At 53.7% G+C, this 19,043-nt stretch overlaps 1 protein-coding gene across 1 annotated transcript in view; it reads left to right on the top strand.

The window, feature by feature from the left end:
* The window catches only part of WNT8B (Wnt family member 8B), a 71,909-nt gene extending 61,298 nt beyond the window's left edge, over positions 1 to 10,611 (top strand). The window contains exons 4-6 of the mRNA XM_039547748.1: positions 1,316 to 1,441; positions 6,562 to 6,704; positions 8,546 to 10,611. Of these exons, the coding sequence (XP_039403682.1) occupies positions 1,316 to 1,441; positions 6,562 to 6,704; positions 8,546 to 9,103 (827 nt within the window). The 3' untranslated portion in view covers positions 9,104 to 10,611. The remainder of the gene's footprint in view (positions 1 to 1,315; positions 1,442 to 6,561; positions 6,705 to 8,545) is intronic.
* The last annotated feature ends 8,432 nt before the right edge of the window (positions 10,612 to 19,043 follow it).

The following is a 19,043-nucleotide window of genomic DNA, read 5'->3' as shown; positions in this document are numbered from 1 at the left end:
TGCGTGCCTGCTGAGCCCCCACTTGGCCAAGGATGGGGTTGGGTTCAGCAGACACACACACAGCTGGGTCAGGTTTCCACCCTCAGTGCCTGCCACCCCCTGTGAGGAGGAACTGAGACAAATCAGCTGAAAGCCCCTGTGGGAGGAGATGCTAGAGCCAGCCCTGGCCTCTGCCCTTGAGACACGCATAGGATGGGGAGGTGGCCCACTGAGTGGATACAGACACTGAAAACAGGGCTGGAGTTCTGGGAAAGCAGATGTGGGAGCTGGCTAAAGAGAGGTTCCTCCACGGCTCTGCTCTGGTGATCAGGTTCTGGGGCCAGCAGGCCGACGGGGGGACTTCCCTAGTGCAGCTTCCAGAGGGCGGAGGTCCAATCGCTGCCCCGTGCGGCTCTCCTGCCTCAGCACTGCTGCAGGGCGGGCGGGTTGCTGGGGCCTGCCAGAGCCTCCCAGGGTGAGCATGGAAATGGCTCCCCCACTCCACCCCCCTCACCTACCCCCCAGCAACCAGCAGGAAATGCCTTTGCCCCAGACCTGACTCTCATAGATACCCATGCTCACTGCCTCTGCATGGGGCAGCTGCCAGGCCCCAGGGGACTGGGAATGGGCTACAGAGCTGGCTCCTGGGGATTGGCACTAGGCTCAAGGGCCAGACCCTGGGGGATCAGCAGCAGGCTAGAGAGCCAGAGCCTGGGGGGTCTGTGTGTGGAAATTGGCAATGAGCTAGCAGGCCTTTCTCTAGCTTGCCAGCTGAAATCCTGCCCCAGCTGGTCCTGGAGATGAACACATGTCATTATCACCTGGGGCCCCAGGGAAATGAGTTGATTATTTCAGCCCAGGTCCTAGTGGGCTGATGCCAGCATCACAAGGGGCCCTGACTGGTCACCCGTTGCTATTGATCCCAGCAGAGGCCATGACTCTGCACGGAAACGACCCTAGAGATAGTCCCTGCAGCTCAAAGCTGATGCATACTGGCGCAGCCACATGGGTGAGGCTCGCCCTGCCAGTGCCTATGCTGTACCCTGTCTGGGGACGGATGGCAGGGCTGCTGATCCAGCACATTTCCCAGCACTACATCCACTGACGTATGGTCTACAATGGGATAGCTCAGGCAGGGCAGCATTCTGCCCTTCACTGTCCAAAGGGCCCCAAGCAGGGGTGAAAAGATACCAGGTTAACCCAATCCACGTAGCCTCAGCCACAGAGACCTGCGCTTGGAATCTTCTCTTCCCCTACGGCAGGAGCTGGCTCTGCTCCACGCAGCCCATAGTGAAACCTTTAGCGCTTCCCCTCCCCGTGTGTTTGTGCCTGGCAGCAAACCGAGAGACAGCCTTTGTCCATGCCATCAGCTCGGCGGGCGTCATGTACACGCTGACGAGGAACTGCAGCCTTGGGGACTTCGACAATTGCGGCTGTGATGACTCCCGCAACGGACAGCTCGGTAAGAAGCAGATCAGCTGTGATTTGCGTGTCTCACCATCTATCATACTGGGTGTCTCTCCACTTCTCCCCTTGAGCCTGGAGAAACAGCTCCTTCCCTTGGTCCCCTAGTGGCAAAAAGGCTCCAGAAAGAAAGTGTTCCAGGGCTGAATCCTCACCTGGTGCAAGCTGATGTAGTTCTGTGGAAGTCAATGGAGCCAAGTCAATTCAGACCAGCCCAGGAGCTAGCCCTGAATTTATAGCATTGCCCAACCCTTGCTTAATTTTCTTAACTCCCTCAAAAGAAACAAACACGCACACACGGACCTAATTTTCTCCTCACATACACTGGTGTAAATCAGGAATAACTTCATTGAAGACAATGGAGCAAGACCAGTGTAAAAATGAGGAGAGAATCAAGTTCCACAAGTCTAACCAGTCACAAACTCTCAGACACAGACACCTCACACACTCACCATGGCAGCCCAGTCATTGCCAGTTTGGCCAATAGATTTAAAAGTGGCCACAGATTTTTCAGTATGTTGGGGTGGTAGGATGGCCAGCCTTCAGGACAACTGACATCTGGAAATTGAGGTACTCAAATTTCAATGGCCACTTTTGAAACTTCTGGCTGAAGGGGTTGCCGGAAATCACTCAGCAAGTCAGTGTCAGAGCATGTAGGATATTAATGCTTGGAGCGGAATTATTGTTATTAGGGCTGGTTAAAAAATTTACACTGAAAATGTTTTTTGATGGAGAATTGGCAAAATTTGTTTTTTGCAAAGAAAGTGTCTGCTTTCCATGGAAAAGTTCAACTTCTTGTTGAAAAAATTGAATGCCTGAAAACGTAAAAATCCTTTCAATTTTCAGCCAAAAACCAAAATATGTCTAGTCTAAATGCCACCACAATATCTCATAGGAGTTGTAGTTTGGAAGCATCATGTTCCCATTCTTCTCTATGGACCAGGGTCCTCAGATAAACTTTGTCTCCCATGATGCATTATGCCATGTGACTACCATGATACATGGCTTCCCCTCATCAAGAGGGGAGAGTGCTGCATCATGGGAGATGTAGTCCCACCAGAGAGCCCAGATCATAGAGAAGACTGGGCATGTGAGGCTCTTGAACTACAGTTCCAATGAGGCACTGCAGTGGCATTTCACAATAAAATATTTCAGTTTTTGATTTTTTTTGCTCAAAACTCAAAATTTTCCATGGGAAAAATTCTGACCAGCTCTAGTTATCCTCCTCTCTCCTTTTATTCTGGACTTTCTCACTCCTGCAGTTCACCATCTCTCTCTGTACATTGCAACTCAACCCTGTTACATGCACCTTGGATCAACATGGATTCCTCAACGTCCATGTTATTTGCTGCATTAATTGTGACCGTTATTGTGCACTTTGTGGCATTATTTAGAAAGCGCAGTGGGAAAACCCTGTGGGAGAGTCACTCAAAGGACCCAGGGGAGATCATCACAGTAGAAGCCAGGCAGTTCCATAGGGATTTTGGGGGGATCACAGCATGAGAGCGCAGGGGGAGTGAATCACACCAGCGAGACACACGCACCATTCTGCACTGAGCTGAGAGGAGCCCATCTGTTTGCTGAGTGCCCCGGTTGGTCCCCAGCCTGGCAGCTGATGGGAATCCTTTCCATTCATTAAGAACCTTCCAGCCAAAACAGTCTCAAAACGCCACACAAACCATAGGGCTGCTGATCACCCGACGCTGAATGACCACAAATCTGAGCCCTTAGTCAGAGACTATGGAACTTTCCCAAGAGGCACCTTCCCTTCCACACCCGACTCCAGCCTTCCAGCGTGTGTATCCCGGAGGCTGTGGAAGTGCGACTCTGTGCTACATAAAACATGTGGTCCTGTGGTTATTAGCGCTCGCAGGGACTCCAGCTCACAGGGGCTTGTTTACAAGCACAAGAGGGTTTTTTCAAGCTGGGCTCTCTCCAGCTCCCACACACCCCCTATCAAAAAGGCTCTGCAGGCCAATTGTGGGCTCAGTGGCACCTGTGCAAGCTGATTGTCTTCAGAGGGTTTGCCCAGCTGTAACTGGGTGGAGCTTAGTAATCAAGCCCCAGCTGGGATGACTCCGGCTCCCTCCCTCTTAGATGTGCTGGCTGTGGAGGGCTGATGGGAGTCCCGTACAGTCATTCTACTCACTGAAGTCAGCAGATGTGATCCCAAACACACAGAGGGTGCAGACTGGCTGAGTCAGGAAGCATTTCTGTATCCTTTTCAGAGCAGGATTTCTCTGTACATGGGGTTTCTACTGTTTATTCAAGTGCATTCTGTTTTTAAAAAGTGAAACAGTTAAAAGGCAGCAGATAGTCACACCACTCTCAATAGTTTCTCGTTACTGATTGCTTAGCAGGGTGTCTCCAGACTATGTACCACACATAGATCCCACTTACTGGTAACATTGTGATCAATCCCAGGTGGGGTTCAGACAGAGATAACCCTGGGACAGCCTGATCTGTGAATAACTCCTGCTTATTATTGTAATGAGCTGGCTAGCATTACTGTGCACCATTGCCCCGATGGATGGACTCAGCGCTGCTCGCTTACATGTCATAGCCCCAGGACCACTCATGGAGATTCTCTGTTAGTTCAGGTGAGAGTAGGGGGCTGTGCTTTTGGAGCTGGGCCTCAGGATTACTGCAGGGTGAAGAGATGAGGAGGGATGCTCTAGAGGAGTTGAGTCACTGCTGGAGCACCGCCTGGCAGTGGTTGTGGCATCACTGGCCATGTTCCTCTAGCACCTCTTAGATGGTTGCTCTAGCCCCATCCTCTGCTCTGGGTTCCAGCCCAGGTACCCTGCAGTAAGCAGCTATCTCTGCTCCTTCAGACAGGCTGCGTTTGCCTGGGCCACCAAGCCACATGTGCCAGTTCCCTGCCACCTGTGCTTAACACTGCCTCTCCTCTGGTGCTGGGCCTCTGGCTTCTCCCTTGGCTCCTTCTTTCTGTGCTGGAAGCCGACCCCAAGGACTGCCTCTGTGCACCCGGCTCCCTTTCCAGGGCCCACCACGGGATTAATTCCATCCCTGTGGCCTTCTTCAATCTGCCTTCCCAGGGAGAGTGAGCTCCTGTCTCCCAAGGGCCTGCCCTGGACCAAACCTTTTCCTAGAGTCCACTGGCTTCTTTTATGAAGAAACCCCAGCTCCTCCCCAGCTGGGTCTAATATCAAATCCAGCCTGACACCCCTCCAGGTGCAGCAAGGTGGGCTGATTGCTGTCCCGCTCCTGAGAGCCCCTGTGTGGGGTAGACACCCCATTGCAGAGTCAGAGGGAGAAAGGGGAAGAAGCAGAAAGGGGGCTGAAGGAAGTGAAATGAAGGGCTGAAGTAGCAGCGGTCCCAAAGGGGAGCATATTTCCCCACTGCGTGAGGCTGAATGAGACAGTATGACGCTGAATGAGGAATAATGACAAGTTTAGTTACTGCATAAAAACCCTGGTCTGCCCTTGCTCTTTGTGCCCCAGGGATTGGTGGGAGAGACGCTGTGTACTGAGGGGAGCCTGATGCCTACGTTTATATCACAACCACAATTTATAGTAGGATGCGGCGCTCTGTGCTGAGGGAGCCTGACGCCTCTGCTCTGACCACCTAGCTGGGCGTTCAGGCTGTGCTCTCCCCTGCAGGACTCGAGACCCCCAACCATTCTGAGGAGATATGGGCCTGTCTAGGCTAGGGTTTGGAAAGTGTTAGCTCCCACACTAACAGCCTAGTGTAGACCCAGCAGCATAAGTGCTGAGTTTTGGTTTTGCCAGAGGGTGCTTTTCAAAAGGTGTGTGTGCGCTGGGGGGCGGGGACCCCTGCCAGTTTGGGGGGAGGCTATTTTCAGCATATTTATACACTTCTTTCATATTCTAGTTACTAAATGTGTCTCTCATTGGTATCTTTACTATTTAATAATGATTCAATTGTTATGAACTAGATAATTACAGTATCATGAATTGCAGTATATTAAAATCATTGCAATCACCTACAAGCTGTCCTCGCTAATGTCCCAGTTTAAAGACATTATGTCTCTCTGTAGCTTTCTGGATGAAATTGTCTAGGGAGACCAGACAGCAAGTGTGAAGAATGGGGACAAGGGGTGGGGGGTAATAGGAGCCTATATAAGAAAAAGACCCCAAAATCAGGACTGTCCCTATAAAATCAGGAAATCTGGTCACCTTAAAACTGTCAGCAATCTTATTTACATCTAGGTTCCCTGGTATTGTCTGGATGCACGTTAAGGACAGCTACATTGTTCAGTTGTGTCTGTCCCACTGATGACTGGAGATAATTTTTAAGTCTTTTGAAGCTGGGGAATGAGTTCAGGATGATAGAGGCACAGTGAGAAGGATTATTTTAAATTTGCAGTGCTCTGGAAACATAGTGCTTCCAGAGTCCTGAAAATGAGCCCAAGATCTCTTTCTTGAGTGGGAACAGCTAATTTAGGTACCATCATTTTATATATATAGTTGGGATTATATTTTGCCATATGCACTACTTTGCATTTATTATTGAATTTCATCTGTCATTGTGTTGCCCAGTCACCCAGTTTTGAGAGCTCCCTTTGTAACTCTTCGCAGTGTGCTTTGACTTAACTATCATGAGTAATTTTGTATCATGTGCAAACTTTGCCACCTCACTATGTACCCCTTTTGGCAGATCATTTGTGAATATGTTGAACAGCACAAGTCCCAGTGCAAGCCCCTCGGGGACCCCACTCTTTACTCCTCTGGCAGTGTGCCTTAACTGGGCCAGTTGCAAGGATTTAACACTTGTTAAAGGCTCGAGGTGGCATCTACATTAGGCTGTTTACGTGTGTTAGCTAACAGCTTCCAATTCCTGGGCTAGGCAAGGCCAGCACAACCCCCGGTGCTCGTGGATGTTTTCCCTAGGGAGATCTCTCTCCATCTCACTTAGTGTCCAAACCTGGATGAAAATGGTGTGAGGCTGTGAGAGGAGAGAATCTGGAAGTGTGACCAGGCCGTACCCCGGAGGTGGCACCCCAGCTGCTCCCCATCCCCTGGCAGAGCCATCTCACCCAGGGACCTGTGCCATGCTTTACCTCCCGGGGCTGGGCAGGCAGGGGTTGCCATGTGGGAGGCCCCTGGAACTGCCCATCTCTTGTCTTTCCACAGGGGGACAAGGCTGGCTGTGGGGCGGCTGCAGCGACAATGTGGGCTTTGGGGAGGCCATTTCCAAGCAGTTTGTGGATGCCCTGGAGACGGGACAGGATGCCAGAGCGGCCATGAACCTGCACAACAACGAAGCTGGCCGGAAGGTGAGCCCTCTTCTTGCCAACAGGCCCTTGGGAAGCGAGGGTTTTCCCTGGGCCCTCTGGTACCCAGCCTCTCACTGTGATAGTGATCAGCTGCCCCGGAGAAAGGCAGATGAAGAGATTGCAGGGCTGGGCCTGTGAAGCCAGGAGGACATGGGGGGGGGGGTGGCAGCTTTGGGGGGCCTGAGCGTGCAGCTGGAAATAGCCCCTGCTCCACTGTCAGATGCCAGTGCTCAATGTAGCTGCACCTCTGTTGAGCTCTAGTGTTTTTCCAGGCCACGCAGGGCATTGCACCAGTGCAGTTCAGTCTCACTGGTGATCACCGGCAACTGATAGCTGGGATGGCATGTGCAATGATTCTGCAGGTCTAAAGAGCCAGTCTCCCCAGGAGCAAAGGCTCAATGTCCGCCCTGGCCGATGAGTGGCTCGTGTGCCTCTGAGTTATATACTAAGCCACGTTACTGCACTCTTTTGTCCCTGAAGGTGCCAGTACAATCCAAGTCATCCCTAGGCAACTCCCAGCCCCTTTGGGCAGCATCTCTCTCCCTCCTCTGGCCTTGTCTATCCTGGGAAAACACACTGCGTGAAATCCTGGACCCACTGACTCAATGGCAAACTTCCCATTGGCTTCAGGCAGGTCAGATTGTACCTGCTGTGTTAGGAGTTGGGGCACTACCATGTCTCGACTAACATGAGGTGAGCCAGGATTTGGCCTTTAATACGGTGGAGGACAGCCGTGCTTCAAAAAGGTGTTGACGGCTGGTGGGGAACCCCAAGGACAGCTCCCCACCACCTGGCTAACATGTTTTTAACCCCAACTCGCCTGTGTCTACACTGGGCGCTGCAAGGTGGCTAGCATCAGGCTGGTTAAAATGCACCTAGCAACACGTTTTCTAACAGGATGAGTTTCCCCACTGGGGCCTCTGGGCGCTCCCCAGAGGGTGAGAGAGTTCAGTAACTGGCTCACAACCGTCTCTTGGGACAAGGCGCTGACAGCCTGGAGGAAAGGGAAGAAGGGTGCCGATTAGGGACCTGATCCTGGCACTTTGTCTGCATGGCACCACGGTGTAGTCAGTGGATGAAGTTAAAGGATTAGGGCCCAGTGTAGCTGTGGACACTGAAAATAGCCCCCTATTCCGGAGAAGCTCTACTGAGGAAAGCTGGAGGGGGAGCTTCCTTTCTGGAAGCAGCAGCAATGTGTAGGAGCAGCAGCAAAGTGTAGGGAACCCTTCTGTGGTTCAGAAAGGATTGTCAAGTAATTGAGGTCTAGCCTTTAAACAGAGGAGAGGGAAAGGAGTTTACAAACACAGATCCATTCAGCTTGGCTCTTTTCTTTGAAATGTAAATCTGCCCTGTCATGTTTGCAACCCAAACACAGCAGCCTGGTGCAGCGCTAGCAGGCAAACCCCACTTGCTAGCTGTAGAGGGAACCTGGCCCAGGTTAGCTGGGAAACTCATCCTGTTAGAAAACGTGTTGCTAGGTGCATTTTAACTGGCCGCACTGCAGGAAGTGCTGAATTGTCACCATAAAACGTGCAGCAACAGCAACAGTTGAATTCTGCATTTGGTTTTGCAAATCCTTTTGGTCTTAATCATCTGCTGGCTGGATGGGGAGGGTTTGCACATGTACACACACGCGCACTGCAAATCACTCCATTCAGACACTGGGTGGAGACATGGGTAAATGTGTAGAGGGTTTACGCCATGATTTTATCTTGACAAAGCCCCTTTCACTAGAAAAGGGCCCATGGCAAGCTCTCCTGGCAGCTGCCGCTGAGTGCGGTGGCTCCGGGGATGCCGGAGTGTCCTGGCTGAAGGGCTGTTACATCCTCTCTGTCTCCTAGGCAGTGAAGGGGACCATGAAGCGGACCTGCAAGTGCCACGGCGTGTCGGGCAGCTGCACCACCCAGACTTGCTGGCTGCAGCTGCCTGAATTCCGGGAGGTGGGCACGTACCTGAAGGAGAAGTACCACAAGGCCCTGAAAGTGGATCTGTTGCAAGGGGTGGGCAACAGTGCGGCCAGCCGGGGGGCCATCGCTGAGACCTTCAGCTCCATCTCCAAGAAGGAGCTGGTCCACTTGGAAGACTCCCCCGACTACTGCCTGGAGAACAAGACCCTGGGGCTGCTGGGGACCGAGGGCCGGGAGTGCCTCAAGCGGGGCAAGGCCCTGAGTCGGTGGGAGAAGCGGAGCTGCCGGCGGCTGTGCGGGGACTGTGGGCTGGCCGTGGAGGAGAGGCGGGCCGAGATGGTGTCCAGCTGCAACTGCAAGTTCCACTGGTGCTGCGCTGTGCGGTGCGAGCAGTGTCGCAAGAGGGTCACCAAGTACTTCTGCGTCCGCAAGGAGAAGCGGGAACGGAGTGGGGGTGGCAGGGCCACTCACAAGCTCAAGAGGAAACCTTAATGCCATCCTGGTGCCCCGTCTCCTGCCCCCCAGCAGCATTCTCTCCTGGCTCTGTTCTGTTCCCCAGCACAGCCCCAAGGAAGGCGTCGGCTCTTGGCCACTGTCCAGCTGGTGCTTGAAACGGTGCCTCTGGTGACTATGGCAGGCCATAGGCTGCTGCTGGCAGGGCCTTGCCTGCACTGGGAAGTGGACCTCACCTCCAGCAATCTGTGGCCCACACCCCCAGCATAGACAAAGCCAGCTGGGATTTGCACACCTAAATCCAGAGCCACACCCCTCCGGCCTGCTGCGTGGCAGGGGTGACTCTGGATTTACAGTAGCAACACCAAGAACTAGCTAGTTAACACCAGATGGAAACATTGCTGTTCCAGTCTGTGTCCCGGGGCAAACACAAGGTTGGCATCAGGGAGCCTTAGCGCCCAAAGCTTGCCAGGTCTGTGCACCAGACTACTAGACTAGAGAGAGCGGCAATCAAAGCTGGGCCTGGGGAGCAGTCCTGCAAACTTTGAGCCAGTCAAGCCGCCAGTGCTGGGTTTGGGCAGCAGCACCGCAGGCTCGGCGACTGCAGATCGGGGCTCGGCAACTGTCTGCGGGCCTTGTTTAATATTCCCTGTGCAGGACTCTCAACAGTCAGAGGCATTTTAAAAAACCCCATGAGGGGTGAAGGGAGAGAGAAGGGGTGCAGCCAGCCCCGGGTGAGAAAGGCCCCTGCTCCGCCCCTCCCCCTTGGCTCAGCTCTGCCATTCCTTACAGTGCACCACAGTGTAAGTAAGCGCCTTAGCGGGGTGAGATTCCAGGGTGCCATTTGACCTGCCTAATCAGCTGCTGTCTGGCTGCGTCCAGCCAGGGATCCCATGACTCACGCTCTCATGCTCACACTGCATCAGGGCTCCCCACCACGCCGGGGGTGTTCCTCCCCCCTACGGCTCTCACATGCTGCCCCACGGAGGCTCCTCGACTGCTGCTCTCCAGCCCCGCCGCGTCTTCCCAAGGCTCTTCAAAGGAGGGTTTGAGCAGACGAGCACCCCCTCCCCCTCCCCCTCCCCCCCGCAATTGCCAAGCACTCTTATGCCTCACACTAACTACTAACCCCTTCCCCCTAGGCTGAGAACACCGGTGGTAACTATTTAATGGTGGTGTAAATAGGACAGTTGAGCACTTTGATGTTTAATTTATTGCACAGTGACTGTGATGTATACATAACAATTTGCCTTGACACTGATTGTATATATGCTGCAGGCAGAGTGTGCATTGTAAAGAGTTGGCTGATATGTCTCTGGTCCTAGCCAGGGGGTGAGATACGCTGTGTCAGCCGTGGGACGTGGGAGTTCACTGCACCGGCACCACGATTGAACGCTTTCCCGCAGAGCTGTGCCTTTGTCGCCTGTTCTGCTGCAGTGGCCGCTGTTTGAAATCTCTTGTAGACTGATCAGGAGCCAGCCTAGATAAATTGCTGGCCAGTACCCCTCTCCTGTAGCCATGTTTGTAAACCAATAGTCAATGCAATAAATCAGTAGCCAAGTGCTTGCAAAATACTGGTGTGTCTAAGTCGTTGGGTTCTCTTCTTTCACTAGCAGCTGTATAGTTAATTGGGTGATTAGAGCTCTGGAGACCAAAGTCCCCTGTCTGGCCCTGCTCAGCGGATAACATGAGCAGCAGGTGGACAAGCTTCCTCCGTACTGCTCCACCCCGTCCCTCAGCCCTGCCCTGGAGAGGATGAGAAGTTAGGCTGTGACCTCTGTTGTCAGCGAGCCAGACGTTGCTGGTATTTGCGAGGTGGTTACACAGGGATCCAGTCTGAGGCCTGACAACTCATTTCACATGCAGGGGCCATTGGGAAGCTGTCTGAGAGTAAAGACACTTCCTCACTACCCTGCCAGTGTCTCTCAGTCCTCTTCTAGTTCAGGCTCCAGTTCCAGGCTCCCCTGTGCCGCATGTGTGTGTGCATGGGTGGTGGGGATTAGTGCCCAGTGCTGATGGGCATGGCTTGTGGTAGGGACACTTGCAAACCAACGGAATCCCTCCAGCTTATTTCAGGTAGCCCCCGCCCCCGCAAATCCCTGATCTGGGAAACCTAGGAGAGTGCGGATGAGGATTCTTTGGGGCTAACTTGCTAGCGCACATCTGTCACATTCAGCTCCTAGAGCTGCCCAGGTGCAGAATGAGGTTCGGGGGCTGGGCTGGGCAATGGACAGGTAGGGTTACCCCTGCCTGGAACTGGCTGACTCCAGGAATATGTTTCCTCATGGAACTGGGGAGACCCTTCTATCATCCACCCTCTGAGTGCAGCAGCCCTGGCTGGGCTGTGGGAGACGCCAGGGAAGATCATGGTGCAGCTGCCTGGATGATGTCACCATTCCCTGTTGTGTAGCCCTATGATAGTCCCTAATTAGCCTTTTCCCCGGTGTCAGCTTCTCAAGCTAGCGCAGCAGACAGATGGCCTGGAACAGCTGCCATGGGAGGTGGCAAGAGCAGATGAACTCCTGTGCCATCTGTGGCTTAGACACTGAAAACTGGGCACATGGCTGAGCGGGAGGCATGAAATGGGTCCTTTGCCTCCAACGCAGCACCTGCCAAGCAGCAATGGACAGACCCTGCCAGGGGTGAGCAACCTAGGCTGCCTCCAGCTGCTTACAGGTCGTGCCATGAGTGTCCACGCGACCTTAGAAGAGATCACTTGGATCCAGATCAAGCTCTGTCTCCGTGGCAGCAGTATTCCCTGGGGTGGCAGGGGCCGAACAAACACCGAGTCTTCCCGGTGTGAGTTGCAGCTGGAGTCACGCACTGAGCTCTGGAGACGCTGAGGGAGCTTTGAGCTGCAGCCTGGGAATTGGCTCAATGTCCTCAGTGCCTGGGGAAGGCCAGTAGAAAGGAACTGGGTCTGGTATTGGAGGAGATTGCCAATGCTGTGCGATGGGATGTCATGGGACAGCCTCTCTTCAAGCAATGGTCAGGCCTCGGCATAGGAAACCACCTGTGAGACGGACAATCTCACCCTCTATGGTCCTGTCTCAACTCACTGTTTTGAGGGAAGGTCATTAAGAAGGTTGTGCCAATGCCTCTTGGCCAATAGCCGGCGTTCCTGGCTCCCAGGCAACCCAGCCTGAGACCTGGAGACTGGTGCGGTTTTGCTCCCAGCGATCTCTCAGGGTGGGGCTACAGAGCAATTTGCGGTGTGACTGCAGCGTGTGTGCACATACCCGAGTTAGCTTTGGTACAGCTCGCTTGAATAACGCTGGCGGTGCAGCCGCCCCAGCACGAGCAGCGCGACAGACTAGCCGCCCACGTACAGGCCCGCCCCAGATGCTAGGTACGGACCCAGGTGTCTAGCACATGCCTGCCACTGCCTAGGCTGTTGCAGCTTTGCCACTATTGTTAGTGAGCTCTCATGGGTGTGTCTGCATGTACAAGCGTCTCTCGGATTCAATCCCATTGGGCAGCTGCTGTGACGGAGCGATTCTGGCGGGACCCAACTGAGAGTGCCAAATCAGGACCAATTGCTCAAACAGGGCAGTTACAGCCCTAGGCTGGGGTTTTTCCACCTCTAAGGCAAACCAAACCAGCCAGACAAAAGGACTTTGGTCTCACCCCACTGGCTAACCACAAGTCACACAAGCAATTTCCTTAGACACTCCAGTCTCCCAGTATCACCACCAGTGCACTCGTCCTGGGGATAAATGGTTATGAAAACCAACACCCCAATAAAAGAAAAAGGTTCTCTCAATCCCAAAGGACCAAGCCCCAGACCCAGGTCAATATACACATCAGATCTTACCCACAAATCACGCTGTTGCCAATCCTTTAGAATCTAAAATCTAAAGGTTTATTTACAAAGGGAAAAAGGTAGAGAAGAGAGGTAGAATTGGTTAAATGGAATCAATTACATACAGTAATGGCAAAGTTCTTAGTTCAGGCTTGCAGCAGTGCTGGAGTAAACTGCAGGTTCAGATTAAGTCTCTGGAACATCCCCCGCTGGGATGGGTCAACAGTCCTTCGTGCAGAGCTTCAGTTTGTAGCAAAGTCCCTCCAGAGGTCAGAAGCAGGATTGAAGACAAGATGGAGATGATGCATCAGCCTTATATAGACTTTTCCAGGTGTAAGAATCCCTTTGTCCTCACGGTGGAAACTTACAGCAAAAATGGAGTTTGCAGTCACATGGACAAGTTTCTGCATACTTTGCTGAGTCACAAGGCGTGTCTGCCTTCTCTCCATGGGTCAATTGTGTAGCTGATGGCCCTTAATGGGCCATCAAGCCAGCTATGCAGGGCTGACATCAGCTTGTCTGGGACACTTTCCAGAGGCAGAGCATAATACAAAATACAGACAGTACAGAGCCAATACTTATAACTTCAACTACAAAATGATACACAGACATACAGACAGCATAATCATAACCAGCAACCCAGAACCTGGTCTTAGACACCTTATATGACCCCCTTTACTTAGGATTTGGTGCCACCACAGGACCTTGGTTGCAACCCATGTTCTATATGGTTCCCATTTATATCAATAACGTCACAGCTGCCTCCCACACTGCTGACAGCGAAGGAGAGTCAATGTGTCCAAGGGGCAGGCGAGGCTGCTCAAGTGGCTCGAACCCCTCCCTTCCCCACACCCTGAAACAGTTCCAGTGGGAGGGCCTCGGCGTTGACACCCCGGGCCTGCTGCTCTTCAAGCCAGACTGCAAGGTCCAGCTTCTGTCTCAGAGAAAGAGGCGAGGGGGGCAGAGCGAGGTGGACTGTGATGGGCTGGCTGGGTGAGGAGGAGGGTTCGTTTTGCTCCCGGATCTGTCCCTGGAGCCCAGCACGGATGCATTTCAGAACTGGCAACACCGCCTTCGCTCGTTAGGTGCCTCCTCTCAGTGGGAGGGGCCCCGGGGTGTCCTAGACCAGCCATGGGCAGCGCTCGGCCATCACAAATGCAACCACCTCGCGACAGCAGCCCCATGAGGCATTGTCCTGGGGAGGGAACTGGAGAATATAATTTCTCAGAAACTCGGAGGGAACACCTGTCCTGGTCAATAGCACCCTGCAGCGATAAGCACACAGCAGCAAGACCTTGGGCTTAGGCCCAATATGCGAAGAAGCAAGAGTGCCTCTGAGCCATGGGAGCCAGGGGCAGCGAAGTCCTGGCCTGCCGCTCTCCTACACACTGCAGGCAGGCAGCACCCCAGGGAGCCGCTTTCACTCCATCAGATGACCCCATTCGCAGAGATGGGCAAACACCCCATGAACTCCCCTCCAGTACCATGCAGGGTCCCTCCCACTCAAAGCCTGACCTAATCTTCAGATCTATAGCATGCCCCTCACTGTGGTATCCAAATGGCTTCCACCATGCCCCGCCCCCCCGGCCTGTGGCTGTCTGGTTTGGAGGCTGAGACTGTAGCATATAGATGGTCAGAGCCGAGGGTTATCACCTTTGAAAATGCAAAAAAAAATGGCACCCCCCCGCCCCCCATCCAAAGCAAGCCCACCCCCAACCCCCAGCCATAAGGCAACTCTGCAACCCCCTCTTCAACAGCCACTGACAGTGTCTAGCCAGAGAACACACATAGATAAGATAGAGATGCAAACCCTTTCTCTCACATGCGTGGTGCACTTGCATGTTGGTGGGCAGACAGCTGCTGTATGTTCAACAGTTTTGATCCATTATCACTTAAATGGTGGCAGTGGGAACACGGCAGCATCTTTAGCTGGACATGAAGCTTTTATCATTAGCTGCCCCCTGTATTGTGGTAATAATGCAAATCTTTAGACCCATGTAACACCCCCATCCCCCCGGCAAATTAAATTATTTTTCTGGCCACTGGCAAATCCATAAAAAACCCAGCTAAGCCAGTCAAATACCAGCCAGGTGGTAACCCTCAGTGCCCAGTGACTGCTTCAAACCCATCCCAGGCCTCTGCTAGCCAAGAGTCACGAGACAAGCGTGGTCACTGGTTTAGGCCCTGGCTGGACTGGAAGCCTGGCCAGCAGACCCAGGAGAGAAGGTCAGGTTCCTGGCTCTGCCCCAGACTCCCTGTGTGACAAAGCAACCTCCCTGGGCCTCCATTTATGGCCTGCATCATATAGGAGGCCAGACTAGATGATCACAGTAGGCCCTTCTGGCTTGGGACCCTCCAGCCCCCCTCACCATGGCTCCCCTCCCCCACCGGGGTGTTAGCTCACAGAGTAAATGCCTTGGGCCAGCCTCTGAGCTGGTGTCAGTGGCCATCATCCCACTCAGCTCAATGAACCCTGGCCACTGCCACCAGCTGAGCACCTGGGCCTGTGCATTTCCCATTCCAAAGCCTTAGACAATGCCCTGGATTCCTCCCAGCACCACCAGTATATGTCGACCTCCTTCCCAGCCCCGTTTATATGCAGGGCCCCTGCCCACTTTGCCGTAGCGTCATTGCTCTGCATTAGCAGCCCATGCTCCAGCCTCACTCTCCTTAGCAGCCGCGCTCCTGGCCCCTGCGGGGATGGCCACACAGCCTGCGGCAGCAAGGCCCCAAGCCTGGGACGACAGACTCGGGCTGCCGTGTTAAACCAACTGTGCTGACCGCGCGGCTCAGGCTCTCAGGCCTTGGGGAGGGTGGGGTCAGTGCCTGAACGCCTGGCAGCAGCATCTACACAGCAATTTTTAACACGGGAGCCCGAGCCCCGCGAGCCTGAGTCTGGGGACGGAGGTTCGCTGCTGTGGGCTGCATAGGTGCACCCAAAGGAGCTGGAGGGTTCAGGACTAGCCCAGATGTCTGCAAGCCCCAAAGGGCTGCTTTCCCCACTCCTGGCCAGGAGCTCTCTCTCCATTTCCTCTGCTGCTCCACCAGCGAGGGGAGAATGGGGCGCTGTGAGAGCTGCTACGCCCCCCTCCCCCCTTGCCTTGGAATGCACCAAGGCCAAGTCCACAGGGAACTGGACCCCTCTTTCACTGGCTGTATTATTCCCCACACAATTGGTGCCTCCAGGCTCTGGCCTTCCCCAGCGACGGCCATTCAGCACAGTGACACCTGTTGGCGAGGGGCAGCCCCATCTCCCCCTCCCCACCAAGGCTGAGCAGGCGGCCTGCTGGGAGCGCCACAGCCGGGGGGTCCAGCCCCCTCCGCCTGCCCCTTTCTGTGGAACGAAACGCCAGCCCAGCAGCTGCACAGGGCACTGACCCACGCAGCAGGCCAGGGGCGAGACGGGCACAAGAAGCCCCAGCAGCAAAGGCAGCAGACCATTGTGCCGCAGTATTGGATGCTTCCCCGTATTCATTGCGTTTTAATGAAGGTGCATTCCTTCGAGGAGAAATATTTACATTCGGCTTCCCAGGTGGTCACCTCTGCCCAGATGACACACAAACAGCTGCCTTCCAGGCCCAGCCTCTTAACGGGCAGGCACAGACGGGAACCAAATGCTAATAACTCCCCAAGCCAGCCCCTTTCCCCTCCCTTGCCCGGAGTCAATGGAAACCCCATTTCACATGCTAATCCCTGCCGTTCTCCACACAACACCTTTTCCGAAAGTGTTTGGGAAAAGTCCTTGTGGGGCGTTTTCAACTCCCCGCTGCTCGGATTCCTTCTTGTCTTAGGCCGAGGCCTCTGTGTGGGTCTCTCACTCCAGCCGAGCTGCTTACAAAAAATTTAAACAAAGACTTTGGAGTTCATCAGCCTCCCACTGAAATTCACAGCTGCTGAACAAACTAATCCCCTCTCCAGGCCTTTCTTCCTTTCAATGGGTTCTTGGCTTCAAAGACACTTTGGGAAAGGACTTTGCAAGGACTCACACTGCTACTTCAATAGAAGTTAGTGCAAGTATTATCCTGCGAGCAAGTGGCTTTACAAACAAATACTGCCTAACAATCTCGCCTCCACCATGCACACACACACAACCCTCGCCTGCAGACATGATGTGATCTACAGCGGGATTAGTGCATTCTGGGCCTTTGGGGCTTACATGCGGCCCCCTACTCTTTGGGAAGGCAGGCGCCCTTCTTTCGGAGTGGGACGTGCGCTCCCTGTGTGGGGACGCTGTAGTACGGCCAGCGGTGTGGGGGCCCACGAGTGGAGATGCGCAGCCAGGCAGCTGTAAACCCTTGGCCCCTGCCACACCATCAGCCAACAAAGACCATAATGGAAACAGTTTATTAGAGGCAGTGTTGCCCAGTGGCTATAACACTAGACTTGGACTCCAAAAAACTGGGGTTCTATTCCTGGCCTGCTGGGTGACCTTTGGCAAGTCACTTTGCCGCTCTTTGCCTCACTTTCCCGATCTGTAAACAGAGATAATGATGAAAATTTCTTGAGATCGCCACCTGGAAAAAGCCAGTTATTAGATTACTAGCATAAACATGGGTACCCTGACTTAGAAGGAAAGGCACTAAATGCTGTGACCAGCCTGCAAATGCTTGGAGGGAGGGGGTTGGTTCATGGGACACTTGGCCTTTACTCTAGGGTCTATGGGAAAAAGGGAAAAATTAAGCTTAATATTGGGGGAATCCCTGACAATAAGGGGTGCTGGGCTGTGGAAGAGCTTTTCCAGGGAAGACCATCACTGTAACCCCATAGGTCAGACTGCTCAGAGCACCTTAGTAAGTGGCCCGGAGGGAACGCCCCATGCTGGCTCCAGGGCACGGCTAGCCTGGCTTGGCCATCACTTTTCACAATTGGGCAGGTCCCAGGATCCAGTATGTGTAGTTCAGGCCTTTGTGTTCACTTTTCCACTGGCTTATTTAATGCCTGGGGGAGCCGAGTTGGGAGCTGAAATATTTGCATGAAAGTAGGAGCTAGAGGCACCAACTGAGATGCGGCCCCATCTCGCGCTGGACTTCACACACACAATGGGAGAGGGGCCTGCTCCAAAGAGTGGCCAGGCTTGCTGGCTGAGCCAGCCAAAGGCTTATTCTGGGTCTTTTAGGGATGGGGATCAGAGACACACAGGGATTAAATGACTTGCCCAGGGTCACATGGAGCCGCTGTGGCAGTCAGGATGGAACATAGATCTCCTGGGTGCCAATCCACTGCCTTACCCCTACTACAGTGCTTTTCTCTATTGTTAGCGGGACGAGAGTGTGGGTTACGTCAGCCCCCAAACAGCATTAAAAAAGCCCAGTAAAAGGGAAATACAGATTGTAAACTATTCCCTCCCTTTCCCCACCGACTGCTCCTTTCAGCTTTGGTTAGGGCCAGAGGCACCAGAAACCACAGTCCTCGCGCCAGCCTTCCTGAGGGGCCTGAATTGGTTCATGCCCTGCAATTCTGTGAAACCCACATGAAGAGCAAACTCTCTCTCAAGTAAAAGGCCCAGGGCTGAGGTTGAGCACCCCTGACTCTGCTGCTCAGGATCAATATGCAGAATCTAGTTCCCAAAATATGCGACTCAGCTAAAGTGGTCGGGGGACACTTGTAGAGTTCAGTTACCCTCGCTCCCCTTACCGGTGGGGGCTGCCAGCTGGCTTTGGTGAGCAGCCTGCTTTGGAAGGGACCACATCACAACCAATGCAGCACTGCTCCAAAGCTAGCTGGCCTAATGCTCAAGTGTGTGAGATGGGGGAGTGTAGGCCGAATGCCAGGTGCGACAGCTTTGCATGCCAGGACTCTAAACTTCCAAAAAATATACCTGAGCGCTCCTCTGTCGGTCACTCCCTCAGGGCTGGGGAAAGCGCCTCAGCCATGCCCCAGGTGTAAGCCGACACAGGGATATCTGCCTGCGCCTGGGAACAGCCAGGAAAAAATGCTGCCATTGATAGTAACTGCGTGCACCCCATCTATTCTGACGAGCTGCCCGGTCTGTGGTGAACTGCAGCTTCAGTTGGCACCAGGACGGTGGAGCTTGGACTGAGGAGGGGCGGGGGGGAGAGAGACGACTTGGGAGAGTAGCACCCATCTGCTGCCTGCAGGCCGGGCGTATGATTCTGCAGGGGGGTGGAAGTAGGAAAGGTAGCTGGTGAGTCTGACCCAGCGCACAGTACAGCCAAG

This window comes from Mauremys reevesii, linkage group 7 (assembly GCF_016161935.1).
Source record: "Mauremys reevesii isolate NIE-2019 linkage group 7, ASM1616193v1, whole genome shotgun sequence".
In the NCBI taxonomy this organism is placed as follows: domain Eukaryota; kingdom Metazoa; phylum Chordata; order Testudines; family Geoemydidae; genus Mauremys; species Mauremys reevesii.
This window is presented reverse-complemented; position numbering and strand designations above follow the sequence as displayed.